The sequence below is a fragment of the Scardinius erythrophthalmus genome, assembly GCF_964197995.2.
Source record: "Scardinius erythrophthalmus genome assembly, chromosome: 4".
Lineage (NCBI taxonomy): Eukaryota > Metazoa > Chordata > Actinopteri > Cypriniformes > Leuciscidae > Scardinius > Scardinius erythrophthalmus.
In genome coordinates this window covers 3,194,994-3,214,551 of record NC_138224.1, presented here as the reverse complement: position 1 = coordinate 3,214,551, position 19,558 = coordinate 3,194,994, and the positions used below count along the sequence as shown (strand labels likewise).

General features: G+C 38.9%; 1 protein-coding gene across 21 annotated transcripts in view; it reads right to left on the bottom strand.

Moving 5' to 3' along the window:
* The window catches only part of plekha5 (pleckstrin homology domain containing, family A member 5), a 156,306-nt gene that overhangs the window by 41,668 nt on the left and 95,080 nt on the right, over window positions 1–19,558 (bottom strand). For 10 of the 21 annotated variants that reach the window (XM_081364326.1, XM_081364337.1, XM_081364342.1 and 7 more), the window contains exons 4-8: window positions 13,257–13,340; window positions 7,903–7,941; window positions 3,110–3,230; window positions 2,060–2,164; window positions 843–915 (exon numbers count right to left, since the gene is read on the bottom strand). In XM_081364326.1, coding sequence (XP_081220452.1) covers window positions 843–915; window positions 2,060–2,164; window positions 3,110–3,230; window positions 7,903–7,941; window positions 13,257–13,340 — 422 coding nt within the window. Of the gene's footprint in view, window positions 1–842; window positions 916–2,059; window positions 2,165–3,109; window positions 3,231–7,902; window positions 7,942–13,256; window positions 13,341–14,553; window positions 14,661–19,558 lie in introns of those variants that run through there. The other 11 variants (XM_081364341.1, XM_081364346.1, XM_081364329.1 and 8 more) reach the window with 3 other exon arrangements.

The following is a 19,558-nucleotide window of genomic DNA, read 5'->3' as shown; positions in this document are numbered from 1 at the left end:
TGATTAGGTATCACATGCCTTACATAATATGGGGGTTTCACCAACAGACCCGAAACCAGTGAACTAGTGCATCATGACTGTGTGCAGTACCAGCTAGTACAGACAGGGGGCGTTCAGACTCCTCTGTGATCAGGGCATTCAGTGCTTCATCAGTGACATCCACACCGGTCTTCTTGAGCAACATTTAATCTGACCCGCCAATACAGACTCACAGAAAGACGGATGATACGTACAGACTGAGAGCGCTCTGTGCAGTCTGAACACGTCTGTTGCGTAGTTCGAATACTCCTCTGTCTTCTCTGTCAGCCAATAAACAGCCTCGACCCTCATGGGCCTGGCCATGAAAGAGCGATCTGATTGCACTGTCGGACTGGTTAATTGCACAATTTATGGAGATCTAGGAGCGTGTCCTCAGGAGACTTCAGCATGCAGCAGAACCCGTCCAATGAGACACATTTGGACTCAAACTGTTTTGCCTCCCTTCCTTTCTTGCTGAATATGAGTGTTTATTAAAGAGAATACTTGACTATAAACTCTCGAACAGAATAATTAGTGAACCGAAATCATCAGATTGAATCAGAATCATTAAATTGCAAATCATTTCCTGTTACTGCTCATATAAAGTTCTGGTTACACTAAGCATAAGCAAACCTCTAATTCAGCATCATTGCCATGTTAACAGTGCTATGATTAAAAAAATGTACCATGTAAAACCCATAGAGAGCAGTGCAAGTGTGCCACTTGATCATATAGTGGCATAACTCAACAGAAACTGCTCTGAGATGAATGTTCGAGCATTAATCCTAGCTCACAAACAACGTAAACGAAGACGCTCGACTCACCTCTGTAGTAGAAGAGGCACATGTCACACAGCACGAACCATCTCTTCTTCCACATCTTCATCCCGGTACTGTCCTGCAAAAGTCCAGAAGCAGCAGACAACTGTCAATCAAACCAGCCAACCAATCACAGTGCATCATGGAGAGCCCCGCCCATTCCAATGCTTGCTTATTTTCCTCACACAGCACCAAATATCTCTCATTTTGTTGAGTTAAATTGCTGCGGTTCTCCAGAGCACAAACTCATCTCTTTTTTAAGGCGACTCGTTTTATTTGAGGCATGAATCACATTCATATTCCTCCCTCGTGTTTTACTGTTTGTTGTGTTAATGTTTGCACCGTGTAAGCATGTAAATTTTAATTTCGACAACAAAGCCCGACGATTTTGCTTGTGCTGCGGGAGCAGCTTTGATGGAGTAGTTCGGGGAAGGGGAGAGACCACCTCTGAAGTCGTGTTTTTCGTGGAAACACACTGCTTTCAAAGGAACGCTGGCGCAGCGATCACACACACAAAGACAACATGAAGTTACTGATGCGGCCATAGCGCTTTATGTGTTCATTTCACTCTGCCTTTTATGTGAAGCGCTTTTGAAAAATATGATGCAAAAGCACAAATGTGCCAAGGGAGCCGTGCATGTAATGCATAAAAACAGGCAGATGAAGCTCCGATTGAAACTTATGATGGATAAGCTTTTAAGTGCAGTCAAATCTCAGAAAACATGACCATCAGCAACAAAATAACGCAAAAAAGTTCAACTGAGAACATTTACCTCGGTATGCACTTGTTTGTACATGTACTCTGGAAGTACTCTAGTGTAATGTAGTAATGCATATCATTACCATAATGCAAAACAACATTATACTTATAAAAAATATAATTACATTTAATAAATTATATATTTTTTAATGAGTATGCAAATAATGTTATAATGCATTGCAAAAATTATTTCTATGATGCTATATATTTTTTCCTGTTGAAGCACATAAGAGTCCCATGGAAATGCATATCATTACCGTAATGCAAAACTGATTTTATAAAATAAAATAAAAAAATGAAATAAAATAAAATGAAATAAAACGGGATAATTGATACTTTTAGTTTTTTGCATTACAGTAATGAGAGTGAATGTGCATAAATGTCATGAAAACAATGTGATAATGCAAAAAACATGTTGATTTTTCCACGAGATTCTCCCATGCGCATGTAAGATGTCACACACCTGTTTGTAAAGCCAGCCGTTTTTCACCACCGGAGCGTTGGGGTTCCTCCTGATGGAGTTGGACCTCTTCCCAAAGTTGTGGACTTTCTTTGAGGACCTGGATGGCTGCAAACAGCGCAAGAGGAGATTATTCTGAGAAATGACACTTCCGAGGACTCGAACTTGCCTGTATACATTATTCAGTGATCGAGTTGTGAATAATTACAACTTACTAGTGAAGTCGTTTAGTGGAGCTGAGAAAACGAGTGCAAGGCATGCATTATGAATCGACGGCACTTACAAACCCTTAGAAAGTTAAAAAGTGTCTTAACAGAAGCCAAAACACATGGGCAACAATAACAATCTGTGGAAGAGGCGAGTTTATCTGTCATTCATCTCACTCTGATGAGACACAATCATACAAACCAGCAAGGCGCTGATCTCTGAACTTCGATTGTTCATTATGATAATAAATCATAAGTCTCATTTCATCATCTTAGCATCTCCCGAGTCAAACTAACATTTCTTCCTGACAAACAAACTACCATAATCATGCCTTTTGAAATGTATGCGTTTATGTATTTGTGTGCATGCACTGTATGCATATTCATTTATTTATTTGAGAAATAATCCAAACCACATCCATTCATGAATTGTTTATCTTGTTTGGGTGTTTTTATGTGATAAAGAGTTTAGGGATATGGTAAGTTGTCTGAAAGACTAGTTGAGTAGTATTTTGAAAGACTTGAACATTGAGGTTTAGGACCATCTCTAAGGCAGAGTTTCCATCCATATATTTTTATGCATTAAAAATGCAGGATTGAAAAACAAGATGCGAATCAAATTTACTGAATGCGCTGAAAATATCTGCAATGCTCGCTTGAGATGGATATCTAACTAGTTGCCCATGCATTTTTATGATACTCTATATCAACTCAAGCAACGACAATGAAGCAAATGTCCAGTAATGAGGACAATAATTGGTCTAGATGCCATTGATGCATGATGGGACAGTCCAATCTGTCACGCTGGAACTAGGCCAAGGTCAGTGAGTTAGTGTGTGTGGCTCACTCTGGTTGTGGGACTGCTGGGATGTGTGGTGTAGTCTGAGCCGCCCGTGTAGTTCGACGCTTCGCTCATGGTGCTGGTTGGACGTTCTTTCTTCTCGGCCTCTGGTGCTTTGGTCGCTGGTCTGGAAGAGGAGGAGAAGAAGAAGAAAGGAGGAGGAACATCGAAAATTAATCTTCTTTGCACATAATTCAGACCTGTAGGAATATTCTGGGTTGTTTATTTGATCTACTGCATGCTGTCTATTACCACAGACAATTATTTATTCAAATGCCTTCACAGCAAAGTAACTCACAACGGAGGCAAATGAGAAACGCAATATCAACTCTATATAAAATATTGTGGAATAAGTCCCACCTTATGAACAAAAAGAGCTATTCGCCAACTGGTAAAGTCATTGCATCATTGCAGCGGCCTTTAGAAGCTTAGATGCACTTTATGTCATGATTTGAGCATTTAGGCCTCGTTTACACTGCAGTCTTGATGCCCAATTCTGATTTGTTGCCTATATCCAATTTTTCTGACCGTCCATTTTCACGTTCTTTCAATTGTGACCCATATCCGATTCATTTGTTTACACTTGCCATACTATCTGAAACATCGTGCATGCTTAAAGGGTTAAATTATCTTGCACAGATGGACGAACGCAAAATATGATTGATGCTAGCTCTGCGATATATGCGATGTTCGCCAAACATCACCATGATTATGAGGCGGAGAAGGACGAAAAGTGCCATCATTGCACATATTCTTCAGTTATTGTGTGCGAGAGAGATCTCAGGACTGGTGGGAGCAGATTGTGGTGGGCTTTAACGAGGAGTAGTGGGTCCGAAATTTTAGGATGAGCAAGCCAACCTTTGATATGTTGTGTCAATGTGTGTCCACATTCCTCTCCTACGACGACACAGCGTTTCATCAGGCCATACGTCCCGTTGCAGAAGCGCGTCTGGGTTTCTCTCATCATTAAACCGCGGAGACGTTGCCTAAAGCCTCAGAAAATCCGATCTGCCTGTTTACATGACAGCAGCATTGGCACATATCTGATGTATATCTGATTTATTTACACATATAAATGAGGCCTGAAACCGATCTCTTAATATTTACGGTCATAGAACACATCCGATCTGTGTCACATATGAGCAAAAAAATCAGAATTGGGTCACATTTCACTGACAGTGTAAACGAGGCCTTAGAAACACAATTCATGAGACTTTTGTAGTCAGATTTCATTGGTGATTTCAAATATGAAATTTAATTCCGCTTTGGAGAATTTGATGTTTCCCTCTCTTTTTTAAACTTAATGCATATGACATTTCCAAATGCCTACTATGCGTTCATTAGAACCATATCACTGCAGATGCATTTACCTATTCATTTTCACCCATTAAGGAAGATTGTTTGTGGCAATCGACAGCATGCACCTGACATCAGGTTTAAAATAACCAGGAAAACTGGGTGAATGCCGAGCAACTGCTGTGCAGATGAGTGAGGAAAGATCTTGAGCTTCTTCTGCGAAACACTCAAGGAGTTTGGGCTGTAAACTGCTGTTTTAATAAGTCAGAGCACTTCGGCATTGAGACAGAAAGAGAAAGACAGAGAGGAAAGGGAAAAATCGAGGAGACCGGCCCCATGCATCAAAGCAATTACTCACTCCACGTCTCCGCTGATCTACTCCCACACAATTGACATCCTTAAATGGCCTGCCAGCTCCGGGTCTGACATACCGCATCCACACTTTATGACCTAGTCAAGCTGAAGGCCAAAAGCAAACCGAGGGCCAGAAAAATCAAGGTTTTAAACCGAACGTCACGCCAGGACAGACCACAGCCTTATTTAACGAAAGTGAAGAAAAACACAATAAATATGGGCATAAACCCTTGAAATCCCATGACACACGGATGCTGAATCGGGAGGCGTATCGGAGAGGCATTGTCCCGTAGGGTTGGCCTATATTCTGACGCTACGGTAGAGCGACGACGTCTCGGGATAGCGCTGCTATCTGGAGCAAGGGAGAGGAGAGGACACCAGGGTAAAAAATAAAGCTGTCTGGCTTCTGGGTCAACTCGCAAAAAAGAAAACACTTTCTTTTCACAAAATGGCTGAATATTAGCTCAGATTAAACAGATAAATCGAGTCTCCCACATGCACTGCATCAGGAGGTTAAATATTGTTATGCTTTTATTATAACTGCATGTGAAAAAAATTTATTTGGACAGGAAAAAATAAAGTTATACAGGTTTTGAGGGTGAGCAAATTTATTTTTTGTTTGTTTTTTTTGTCTGAACTATTTCTTTACCTCAGATAATTTGCATGGGTGCCTGCCTTTTGACACAAGCATCTGATTTTGTGTTGGAAACAAACACAAAGAGACACATTGTGAGATGCAGTCATGCACACACCAGCACCACAGAGAGAGATGAAAAAGTACAAAACACACTACACTGCTATCCTGGGTCACGCAGACCCGAGTACGACCTTCCAGGCCGCTGATCTCAAATTAAATTGAGCATTCAACACGGCTATTAGCGTTCATTAATTAATCTCTTCTGAAATAATGAGCTTTAGCGTGCGCTCGGTGGCCATCGCTCGCTTGACATCTGACGGCGTCTTCAGTGGAAGAGTGGCAGCGAGTGTGAAATTAGCCCGATGTCACCCGGCTAAACCGCGCTGAATCCAGAGATAATTGACGGAGGAGTTCGGATGGGTTTGTGGGATGGACGGGCACCGGCACCGACTGGAGGTCATCAGCTAAAATGAGTGAGTCATGCTAGCCTTAAAAAACACAATTTCTCTCTCACAGCCTTCAACTTGTGCTTTTCTTTCACGGCAGAATCATTAGAGGAGGTTAAACTCGACAGCCTCGAGGAACATTAAAGGGCTCATCGGATGCAAAATTCACTTTTATATGGTGTTTGCATATAAATGTGTGTGCAGTGTGTGGACACAACCACCATACAATTAAAAAAAAATCTAATTTTTTTAATCCTCAAAAAGTCTAAACACTCTCAATAATCAAGCCGTTTGGATTTTCTGAGCACTATGATGCCATAATGCTCATGCTCCGCCCACGAGCGCTGACGGACTGTCCCGTATTAGCATATTCACGCCCTCAGCCAATCGACACCCACCATGGAGTGAGCAGTTGCTCATTATCATTTAAAGAGACATGCACCGAAACGGGTCGAGGTAAAACGGTGTTGTTTTACACAAACATTGAGGAATTTTAATGAAAGTCTATTACAAACTTTACATGAACAACCTACAGAATCATACCAACTTGTGGAAAATGGGCATCCGATGACCCCTTTAAGAAAATATCACAAAACTGGTCTTATTGGATTCATTTCCCCATGTTAGACCTGGAAAATCTAGCTTTTTTATTTTTTAAAGGTGCTGAAGTCATCCATAAATTATGCTCACAAAAACATTTGGCCGGGACATGATTTCATCCATCAGGAATTGATTGGAAACAGAAGATTAGATGGGGTGGGGGGGTCTATATATGGCACTGGCCATTCAAGGGGATTGGTTAAAAAATAAGAGGGATTTGTGATGTCATACAGAAATGAAAGTAGTTTCAGAGGAGGAACAAAGTAATATATTTTATTATTATTAAGACAAACATTTTTCTACATAACAATGTGAATAATTTAAAATAAGACCAGGAACATCTGATAAAAATAGAATAATCAATTTAGATTTCATGACTTTAATGACTAAATCTAAACCTTATCTTTAAATACTACAGTATATTAAGATATTATATATCAACAATATTAATCTATAATATATAGTAATAGTAAATATATTGATACTATCATTTCGTTTTAATTTGAGTTAAAGTTCCATTACTTTTGTCGTGCAAAATGTGTTTTAATTATTAATAATATTTACACACTTTTTTGCATAATTTCAGGGGGGATTTTTAAAATTTCATTACTAGTTTTAGTATTCGTTAAGTCTTCGTTAATAATATCATATAATAACCCGCTCTAAAGGCCTCAATTGCTGTCCTACTTTGCATCCCAGATGTTACCAAAAAAAAAAAAAAAAAAAGACAGGTAAAGCAGAATTCAGGGTTTTTTTGGGCATCTTGGCTCTGGAAATCAATGTCAGAATGAGGAAAGCGGGCCTCTAGGACACATTCAGCTAAATTTTCCCCATCTTGGATGCTTTCAGGACAACATTATCTCACTGTCCCAGTTAAGCGCTTGACATTTCAGAGCTATTTCCAATGGTGTGTTTTGTTCTGAAAGTGGAGTCACTTACTGACAAAATCTAGCAGAATGGCATCGTTCTCAATCTAACGGGAGGCCACCGGGGGCACGTGTACGTCAAGCCCCGTGACGGCGCGTGTTAAGCTGTGACTCGTGACGAATGAGTGTTTCATCTCCGTCCAGCGCTTGACGGGACTGTTTACAGACTGAGAGTGCTCCGTCTCGTCGAGATGCGTGGGATTACGGGACCCCTGCCGAAGCGGCGGAGAACAACATAATTCATTTCTGACTGAGAGCGACCGCCCGCTCCCCACAAGGAGATGTTTCATGTTTCATATGCAACGTGGGTAAGACAAATCGGACGGCACACATAAATCTTGCATATCTCCACATTAGCGATGCATAGCAGAATATCAGGCAATTCAGTTCAAATACTTGCCTTGGGTTAGTGTTTGAGCAGAATTAATGAGACAGAATGGCAAAACAACCAGAGATGAATGGAGGCTCTGCGGCTCAAAAGAAGCGGGTGAGGTTTAAGAGAACAGATGACAAAAAAAGGGCTTCCCTGCAAAGCATTACCTGTTTAAAACAGGACGGACAAGTTTCCCACAATTCAGGCTAGAAAACAGAAAAAAAGGAGAGAAGATGAACCGAAAACGTAATCATTTTGGGTTTGAAACAACTCAGAAGCAAATTATAGTTCACCAGAAACTTAATGAAAGGAAGATTCATGGAAAATCCAGATAAAACCAGATTCAGACTCTGTTTTTATGTGGTTTCTGCTGTAGGTGGTCATTAACTGATCCAAGTTGGTAAAATAGATGACTAACTTGACCACCTTCAGCTGAAATGACTTGGATTTTCCTAATGTTAGAGAGCAAAAAACAAACAAAAAGAGAAATAATAAAAAGAGAAAAAGGAGTGAAGGTTGTGGAATAAATTATAATGGAGCAGAAATGCTAGCCTCAAGATAGCGGACTCTCCCTAATGGCACTAATTATTTACTGTTTAATTACACAGAGTTTCCCCCTAAAACCCATGGTCACCTCACGGGCCCGATTCATCTCAGCTGGACTTCTGTTGCTGAAGGCGTCTCAATCTGTCAAACATCACCCTTCAGATAAACTAGCCTTGTAAACCTGCAATCACCCGCAGGAGAACATGCTAATGCATGCAGGTAATTAAGGGTGTTTCGTTACCATCATGTTTATTAAAACACTGATATTAAAGTATCAGATTTTAATATGACTTCATTTATTCTTACTAATACAGACTTACTTACAAAAATACATTATAAAAATGCAAAAAAAAATTTTTTTATGAAATATGATACAAAAATTGTATTAAAAAACAAAGAATTTCAAAATGTATTGTGTGAAAGATGACTATTTTATTGCTTGTCATTGTCATTTCTAACCAACTTGCAATAATTGTTTAAATTATGCAAAAAATGTGGAAATATTATTCAATATTTTGTGTGTATTTAGCAAAAAATAAAAAAAGCCATTCTTATACAAAAAGTGTTTCAAATGTAATTTCCATCACATAAAATGCAATTAAACATACTACATAATTTGACATGTCATGGAAATTACATTTTGGTGAAAAAGGTTTTTTTTTTTTTTTTTTTTTTTAAGAACTCAGAATACACTGTTGGACTAATATTAAATATTCAATAAAGTATTTTGTAATAAAGTACTGTTCAAACAAATTTGATTAAAAATCACTGTACTACTAATTCAATCTTAAAATCCATAATATATATTTTAAAATCTGGGCATTTTAGGGAGAAAAAAAAAATATTTACATAGATATATAACAAAGTAGGCATAAAAATAGTTGAAGAAACACCCAAATATGACTGCATGGTTAATTGTTTGAGTAATCGAGGGCGTCTGAAGCTTTACTCAGAGTGTTTCCGGCACTGCGAGTGCTATTGTGGCGACACCAGCCTCATATATCAACAGACTGGCACAATAATGAGGAAATATGAGGATGTGACTGCGCAAATTAATGAGGTTCCACCGTGACGATGAGAAACGAGGGCACTTCAGGCCGAACACCACAGTTGTGTAGTCGCTGTGTAGTGAAAGTGACTGCGTCTCGCTGTCGGAGCAAGGGCTGTGTGATTCTCGTTTAGGGGGAGAGGAAACCAAGAGAAAGGGGTCGTGGGCTTCTGTAATCCTGTTATCATGAAGGCAACATTTATATTGAATATTCCCAAGCGGATGAATCAAGTGTTGATCTATCTATCTATCAAAAACTCTCACGTTAGTCTTTATGGACACAATAATGCCAATTCAATATTTAAAGTCAAGTAAGACATGTCGTGGGAAAACTGGCGTTCTCAAACAGTCTCCTGCTGTTGATTTGTACGGGGCAGACGCATCAATCTCCTCAACTGACGATACTCTGGAAAAGTTTATTGTCCGGCTGATTAAAACAAATCAATGGCCTTAAAAAAACCAGTCTGAAACGTGAAGGGAATCTGAGGCTTGAGGAGCTGAATTTCCAAAATTTCAACTTCACGAAAAATTAAAGTGCCCCTATTATGCTATTTTAAAGGTGTCTAATTTTGTTTTGGAATCTCCTACAACAGGTTTACATGAATCCAATGTCAAAAAACACTTTCTCTTACTCATAATATACAATGCAGCATCACCTAATTTCTCACAGCGTCTGAAACGCTTCAATCAAGGATTCAGTCTCTCTAAACCCCGCCTTTCTGATTGGTCAGATGACCCAGTCTGTTGTGATTGGCCTACTCTGCTCTGATTGGTCAGATGACCCAGTCTGTTCGGATTAGTTTACTCTACTGTGATTGGTCAGATGGCCCAGTCTGTTGTGATTGGTCTACTCTACTCTGATTGGTCAGATGGCCCAGTCTGTTGTGATTGGCCTACTCTGCTCTGATTGGTCAGATGACCCAGTCTGTTGTGATTGGTCTACTCTGCTCTGATTGGTCAGATGACCCAGTCTGTTGTGATTGGTCTACTCTGCTCTGATTGGTCAGATGACCCAGTCTGTTGTGATTGGTCTACTCTACTCTGATTGGTCAGATGACCCAGTCTGTTGTGATTGGTCTACTCTCCTCTGATTGGTCAGATGACCCAGTCTGTTGTGATTGGTCTACTCTGCTCTGATTGGTCAGATGGCTCAGTCTGTTGTGATTGGTCTACTCTGCTCTGATTGGTCAGATGACCCAGTCTGTTGTGATTGGTCTACTCTGCTCTGATTGGTCAGATGACCCAGTCTGTTGTGATTGGTCTACTCTACTCTGATTGGTCAGATGACCCAGTCTGTTGTGATTGGTCTACTCTACTCTGATTGGTCAGATGACCCAGTCTGTTGTGATTGGTCTACTCTGCTCTGATTGGTCAGATGGCTCAGTCCGTTGTGATTGGTCTACACCGTGATTGAAACGCTCATTAGCTTACCTTACTTTCTACTGATTTAATTTTTTTTTTTTACACTTTTCAGATTATTTATTGCAAAATCGGCAACAACCTTCCCTCAAAATCTTGTGGCAAGCGAAAAACCAATCAACAAAACCACAGCTCTTGATCTCTACGGTATTTTGCAGTAAACACAAAGCAAGAGCAAGGCCTCGGAGTGAAGACTTGCGTGAGCATCATATCCTGATCTCTGCTCTGAGATTTCACAAACGCACGCACACCTTAAAGTGCGACTTTCTCACGTTGTCGAAAACCGCTCTGAGCAAAAATAAGTGTAAATCTCATTAGCATCGACTAAAAAAGCAAGATGGAGGTGATAATTGAAACAGGTAGCAGAAGGATCCTGCAATCAGCAGCGAAGCAGAACGTGGATCTGAAACGAGCACTAACTTCTCTCATTAACTTCTATAGTTCACTCTGCTCTGAAAAACACTAAAAACAAGACAAGAAACAGCTTACTAAAGGAATAATTCGCCCCAAAATGAAAGTGCTATCATCATTTACTCACCATCATGTTGTTTCAAACCTCTATGATGTTCTTTCCTCATAGAAAACAAAAGGAGATGTTTAGCAAAATGTTCATGCTTCCCCTGCAAACACTGAAAATTGGTCACACTTTACAATAAGGTTTCAATAGTTAATGTATTAACTGACATGAACTTACATTGAGCGAAACATTTGTTACAGCATTTATTCATCTTTGTTAATGTTAGTTTATAAAAAATACAGTCGTTCATTGTCTGTTCATTATAGTTCACATAGCTAATGTTAACAAATACAGCTTGTGATGTTAATAATGCATTAGTAAATGTTGAAATTAACATTAAGAAAGATGAATAAATGCTGTAGAAGTATTGCTCATTCTCAGTTCATGCTTACTAAAGTAATGTTAACTAATGAAACCTTATTGTAAACTGTTACCCTGAAAAGAAATGGATAAAAACACAATAAAAGACTTGATTATTTTAGAACTATTTATATACTATTATTATTATGATATTCATTGTAACATTATGTATTTATTTTATTTTGAGTATTTATTTTAAATGTGTTTGTCATTTGTATTAGTTTCTTGAATATTAATATATACATTACATACTTCGTTTTTAAATATGAATGTAGTTTTTTATATTTTATTTAGCTTTAACTTCAATGTATTTCAGTTTTTCTGTTTTTAAATTTATTTTTTCATCCAACATTTTATTTTGAATATATTTCAGCATTTATTTCAACTGACAAAAATCATTTTTAACAGTTTTAGATTCATTTTTAGTTAACAGTAAGAACGCCGCCTGTAATATAGTGCGTACGGACTACTTTCATTGTGCTTTTTTGTCATTTCTTCTCATCTTTGGAGGTTGTAGATGTCGGTTGTATGAAAAACGGAGCAGAAAACATCAGCTTTTGTGTTCCACCAACGAAAGAAAGTCAAACAGGTTTGAAACAACACAAGAGTGAACATTGTGCCGTACGTCTTCATCAGATTTGCATCTTTCCGTGGCACATTCAGTCTCTGCCGTCGTCTCTTCAGAGCGAGAGGATTTGAAGTTTATCTACGGCAGCGTTTAGTTGGTATCTGTGAACGGAGACTACAGAGATTAAACCCGTCGTTCTGTGGCGTACGCTGGATAAACGGCGGCGGAGGGAAGCTGTTGACTTTGCTAGAGGACGCAGGAGAGAGATGAGGAGGAAGAAGAAAAGAGAAAGAGAGCTAGATAAAGACTAGAGATGTGTTTGACAGCTCGTTCTTCCAGTGGTTTGAGGGCGTTCGGCTGAACACAATTATCAGGAGAGCAGCTCGCGTTGGACAGGAGAGGTGAGCTGTGAAGAAGAGGAGGAGGAGGAGGAAGAGAGCATTTTCCCAAGCCATGACTTCACTACCCGTCGGCTCCAGTCCAGTAAACACCACCCCGACTGGATCCATGCACATAATCATTTTCTCAGCTCTTCATTAATTGCTGGCCTGTTAATTGGTAGTGGCTTTGTGTGAAAATGTGGGGGTGTGTTGACTATTTAGTGGCTCCTTCTTTTAAACCACACACACAAAGAGTAACACTGGTATCCATTAGCAGACGGCCTGAGAAAAGCAATGCTTTTGGATGAATCTCATAAAAAAACGTAAAGGTTTCGCCTATACTTTTGCACACACATATTTTTATGAGATTCAATCAACATGTACTCATCAGCAGACTAATGGAATATAATAATGCCTTTTCATCCTGAGTGACTAAAAATTCTTTTAACTTTACTTTTTCTCATTTTTTATAATTCTTTATACCTCCAATTAACCAAGATTCAATACACCCCTAAAAACAAAAAGCAAATGTACGTCCTTCTCCTCTGTGATACAACATTAGAGGAGTGCATTATCCAACATGATGAATGTGATTTTTGTGTGAACTTCAGACAAAGCGCTCTGTTTCTGACTCAATGCTGCAGGAAACTGTGGAGAGAGAGAGAGAGAAAGAAGTGACTCACTGTTCGTTGACGACAAAGATGCAGTTGTCTTGCGAAGGAACGCCTGTGACGGGATGTTTGCAGGTCACCTTTCGCTCATTGTGACTGTGGGAGAGAAAAGAAACAGAAATTGTGGGAATTAGAGACATGTAAGACTGCTGTGACACTCGATAAAGAGCCGTTTGATAATTAAAATTACTGATATAGCGATGAGATTTACATGCTGGCCTGCTGGCAAAGATTACCGTCTGAATGTTGCTATCAGGGCGGAGAAAATGATGGTATGGTTTGCAAACTGTATTTTTCAATCTGCTTATCTGTATTATTATTTTTTGCAAAGCAACTGGTGGACACATGGAGGTTGTTTAAGCAAAGTCAAAATGTATCGTAAAAACTGAGGTGTCATGGTGAGTAAATATTGGCAACTACTAGTATTTTTGGTATACACCGTGAAGTTTAAAACATAAATAAAAAATAAATAAAATACAAAAAACAAATGTGATAAATGTGTATTATACTGTGATAAAAAAAAGAATAAATATAAAATTATATAAACGTATATGTAATACATTTATATATTAAAAATTATTAATACTGTGATATCCAATTTGTCAAACTGTCCATCAACAGTAACTATTTACAATATTTAAATAAATAAAATTATTTAAATAAAAATATATATAGAGAGAGAGATAGAGAGAGAGAGAGAGAAAGAGAGAAAGAGAGAGAGAAAGAGAGAAAGAGAGAAAGAGAGAGAGAAAGAGAGAGAGAGAGAGAGAATTATTTATATTGTGATCAAAAACAGGAATAAAAATATAAAAAATAAATGTGATAAATGTTGTTTTATGAAATAAATAAATATTATATATATATATATATATATATATATATATATATATATATATATATATATATATATATATATATATATATATATATATATATATATATATATATATATATATATATAGTGTATTATATATGAATTGCTCGTTTTTTTGCTCAGTTGCAAGTCACTTTGGATACAAGCATCTGCTAAATGAATACATGTAAATAGTTATCATTATAACTATAACTAAAGTTTAACCCAAACTATAACTCAACTAGATTGAGCAAAAAGGTCTACCAGGATAATCGTCAGCTCCACCTAAACCAGCTCTGACCAATTACAACCCACGCAAAACCACAATCTACCTTCAGAGGTCCGAGTCAAACATGATGTAACCCAGATGAAAACTCAACAGATGACATTACCCAAAAATCTCCTCAGCAACATCCATCCTCCTGAATACACACACTCTCACAGAAAACTACACACCTTGAGCGAGGGGTGGTGCAGAATTTCAACATGTCTCTCCCTCCGGGGGCCGCCAGTGGCTCTGTATCCCCTCAATCCTGTCTCTCTCTCTCTCCACTCCCGCTGTTTACCACCAACCCAAGCATGAAGTCACTGCTGCTGCCCTCCTCAGTCATACGCCCCGATCACAAGAGCATGGAGACAGACAGACACCACCCCGTCCTCTTCTCCAACCTCTTCCTCTCTGCCATGAGGCGCCGACGTCTAAATAAATACAATTACCACTGCAGTCACACGCAGACTGAGCCATGAGAGGACAGAGGAGGCCGTTCACACCAGAGAAAGGCCGTTTAGCAGTGATAAGCGCACACAACGGGCTCTTCTCTCACATGGAGGAGTCACAGGGCCGCTGGGTAACATGTGGACAGACTGCTGGTAAGAACATGTTTTGAGGCGAACGAATCAAGGTTGAGGACAACTTCACAAAACATTTACACACACAGAGTTGAGGAGAGGTTCACAAAACACTCACACACATGCATAAAGCACATCTTTTCCAAACAAATTTAGCATAACGGATGAATGCAAAATCCAAGTTGTCAAACATGAGATTTAAGCGCCCCTCGAGACCTTTAAACAACCTGAGTTTGGGGCGATTTCGGCATCCAGGCGGGGCGACCGGCTACAAGCCTCAGAGTCCGACCTAATCTGCACTTTGCAATGTAGTGTTGTCAAAAGTATTGATTTTTCAATCGATACTGAAATATCTGAAACGCTTCCAATACTCATTTTTCAGCAGAAAACATGATACCAGCTGCACTTTCTCGCTGTATCTCTCCAACAGCGAGTGACACACAAACCCGCCTCTCCTCTCTCACTTATTTCTTTTGCTCCAGATGAATATTGTTGGTGTTACAGGGCTTGAATTTCGGCATGAGATTGTGCGTATTGAGCATAATATTAGTGTGACCATAGTAACTAAATTTACTACACTAAATTTTGTTTTTTGTTACGCTGCTTATTGCGCTTACATACAGTCAAATACACACAAAATAATGTCAAAATGCTGAGCTTGGTGAGTATTCACGTAAACACAGTCAGTAATGTTTTCAGTGAGCGTAAACAGTTGAGAAAGAAAACACGTGTAACATTATAATGGATCCGTGAGCCAGGTCTTAAAGTGACAGCAGCCTAATATACCTGCTGCCAAATTATGAAAATATATTAAAAATATCTATATGGGAGTTTTTCCTCTTATCGAAGTCAAAATTGTGGCCAATGAAAATGCTGAGTGGCTAGTAACTTTGAAAATGAATAATTTATTTATTTATATATTTCTTAAAAGTTTTGCCCCAAAAAAGGTATGTATATATGTATATATGTATATGTATATATATATATATATATATATATATGAAGAGTTCAGATGCAAAAGCCTCTAAGTGTCATTTGAAATTTTCTTCTAGAATGATCATTTTTATCAAGCTCATATATTTCAGTAATAGTTCAGTAATTTCACTTAAATGACAATAATAGGTAATTTTCATTGCCATTTAAGTGAAATTACTGAACTTAAATATACAAGCTTGGTAAAAATGATCATTCTAGCAGAAAATTTCAGATGGCACTTAGAGGCTTTTGCATCTGAACTCTTCATATATATATATATTACACTGCCTTTATGCTAATGAAATGGAAATGAAAAAAAAAATGTACATTAAATTTAAGTAGTATACATCTTTTTGCATTACGGTAATGACAATTTGGGAGGAAATATGCTTGTGTCAAGAAAATAATTTCTCAGTGCAAAAAAACAAAACAAAATCAAATCTTAAAGCTAAAAAAAAAATACATATAATAAAAAACTCCACAGAGGTTGATGCCCACACTGAGCAAATGGATGTATGATGGATTGAAAAGCGGTTGTTAAAGTGATTGTCATCTTCCTAGAGTGAGTGTTGCCTTGGCAACAATAAATTAGCCAGTACACAGCACAGAAACCATGAGCACGGTCGTCCCAAACGGCTTCAGCAACCAAAGTCTGAGTCAATCGAGTCAATCATTTCACTCTCAGTGGGTTTCATGTAAGCAGATTTCGAGATGAGAAGCACAAAAGGACACAGAGGACCTAAGGATCTTGTCCAAGGTGAACGAGGGACAGTCAATATGCTTCTGTTACTTAGACTTTAGGACAAACGCAGAGTTAAAAGCTTTCAAAAAGGAGATTAGATAAAGATTTTCAGTCTGGTCTTCAGCAGAGCCATGCCAACATAAAGACGCATGATCAGCCACGGGTAAAGGAAACACTATGCTTGGGCTCAGCCCTAGTTAACACTCCTCACTGAGTACATGTGACACGACACCATACATCATGTCCCGTATAGACCGCTGCGGGGACGTCTTCATGCATACATGCATGGCCGACAGCAGATGGCATAAAAATAGCTCTCTCTCTCTCTCTGCCACTCAGAGGTGCGTTTGGGCGAGGAAGTCACACTTCACTTGGTTCTTTGACATGTTCAGATCACCCAGGGCTGGTCGACTCCTCCGCAAGGCCTGCAGGGACAGCAGGTGCGCTGGAGAACAGGTGGACACGTCCAGCTGTGGACGAGGAGTTCGTCCGCCTCTCTGGCGGACCCCCTAAAACGGCCCAAAGGCACGAACGAGAGAGACGACAGCGGACGATTGAGGAGCTGTCAAGAAAACACACATCTTCATGAATCTCCACAACACGACGGCACTCTGAACGGCTTTTTTAAGGCGTGTTAAACACAGATTGATTTTCTTGACTTTGAGGGACACATATTTTACAGATGGGTTTATAAACTACACACAGCTGCCACTTCAGTGTAACCGAGACAAGAAGACATGGTAAAAACACAAGTTATATATATTCTACTTTTTTTTTTTTTTGCATTGTAATTTTTCCCCCACTGATGTACAACTATTTAAAGCTGCAGTCGGCAAGTCTGGCAGATTGAGTGGACTTAGCCAAAATTGTGAATGTTTACAACTCTCATGCCCCTCCCCCACTACCAACGAGCACCCGCCCATCGTCAGTGCGTGTGTACCTGATTTTCTGTGAACGTGCGCGTCTCTTCAGCATCGAACAACACCATGGACTCGGAGGTAGGCTGCCCTGGCTAATCTATCCATAGATAGCAATAACAGAGGAATTGGAAGCTTGTTAGTAGATTTTCTCTCCGCCTTCACGCTTCGTACAATCTTCAGGCGAACTTCAGGCGTGTCATGTGCATGTGATATTGTATGGCGTGTGCACGAACTGTGATTGACAGTCAGATCTCACACCCCCCTGCGCTGATTGGACCCGATGAGCCGGGAGCGGTGGATTTTTGCAAAACAAATAACACGCTCCAGGTGGAGTTAGAAGCTCAGGTTTTTTTCTAAAACCACCTTTTTCATGTTGTTCTGTCGGATTATAGTGTCAATTTCACTGAATTTGATCAAAAAAATGTTGCCGACGGCAGCTTTAATCTACTGTATTTAAAAACCTTTCGTATTCTCGGGTCAGTTTTTTACCCTGTGAGCTTTACATTAGAGCCACAGTTTACTTCACAAAAAGGTGTAAAAATTTATCTATATAAAAATAATTGTGTGTATTTTGATAGTCTTAAGCAAAGTTTTTTTTTTCATACTAAAAACTATGGATTTTTTTTACAACTTGTATGTACATCTTCAGTGTCAAAACTTACCCGAATACGATAGGACGGTTAATGCGCTAAAACATTTTAAGCTCAACTGCAAAAATGAGTAGAGACACTTGAAAATTACATTAAGTAAAATAATTGAAAGCCTATAAATACAATCACTTGTAATGTGACATTAAGTGTTTGAAAAAGTAGTTTTCAAACAGGATGTACAGGACATTTGGTCGACTACTGGTATTCATGTTCTCGTGATCCAAGGAATCTATTAAGACCAGTTTCACTACAAAATACAAAATTAATCAAAAGCTATTAGCATTTTCTTTTTTACCACAAGGTGGCACTGTCTCAAAACTTGTCGATGACACTTACATAGTATCTCATAGTATCATACCTCTCACTGAGTATCATAACACATGTCAATGTGTTTGTAAAATACAGCATTTTGCAACAAAATCTTAAATGTTCAATATGGGAAAACTTGGTATAGTTATATAAAATCTTTTGATTTTTGGCCATACCGTTCAGTAATAACTATTCATATCTCATAACACCGAGTTCGGTGTGAATACGCTGAGGAAATACAGCCTCTGGTCTATTTTGCCGTGCTCTTCGTCAAATTTGTGAGCGGAAATGCTTGCTTTGAACAGCTTGGACACAAATTAAGTGAACCTATGCTTGTTTTTCTCTCATGCACTTCAAAGAGACGAGCACTTAATTTGATTAATGGGGTAAAACTAGTAATATTAGTAATGGAGAACATAGAGCAGTTGATAGCTCATTTTCTGCTGGGTCATTGTGAAAGCCCGCGGCGGCACAAGGGAAATTGCTGAAAATGAAAATGCTCATGTGATCATTCGACGAACATGGAGCTCATGAACGAGAGCTTTCTGAGAAGTGCCTATCCTCGCCACCGGCTACAGAGACGAGACTCAGAAAACAACACACCGCATTAAAGACGCATCACTGTGAATGATAAGACTGGAGTGATGGATGTTGTGGAAATGATAGGACATGTCTGTATATTCACTTAAATCCCTGTTGCACTTACTAAGAGCGGGTGCGGATTTGATAGCAATCAGGGATGTCAGGGGAAATTCAGTAATGATTATTTTATTGGAATAAAATCAAGAAGCATTTTCCACTGTTCCTTTACTCTGACGGCAAACAAGCACATTACAAATCACACTAATTGGTTGTAAACACAATTTGTCAAAGCATAAGCCACAGGCTAAGAGAGGGAGAACAGCAAACAGAGAGAGCGATCATGACAGGAAGTGATAATGCTTTTAAAAGGGAAGCACATGTACGGAGAATCAATATAAAGTGGGCAACAAGATAAAAATGTTTTCTGTATACAC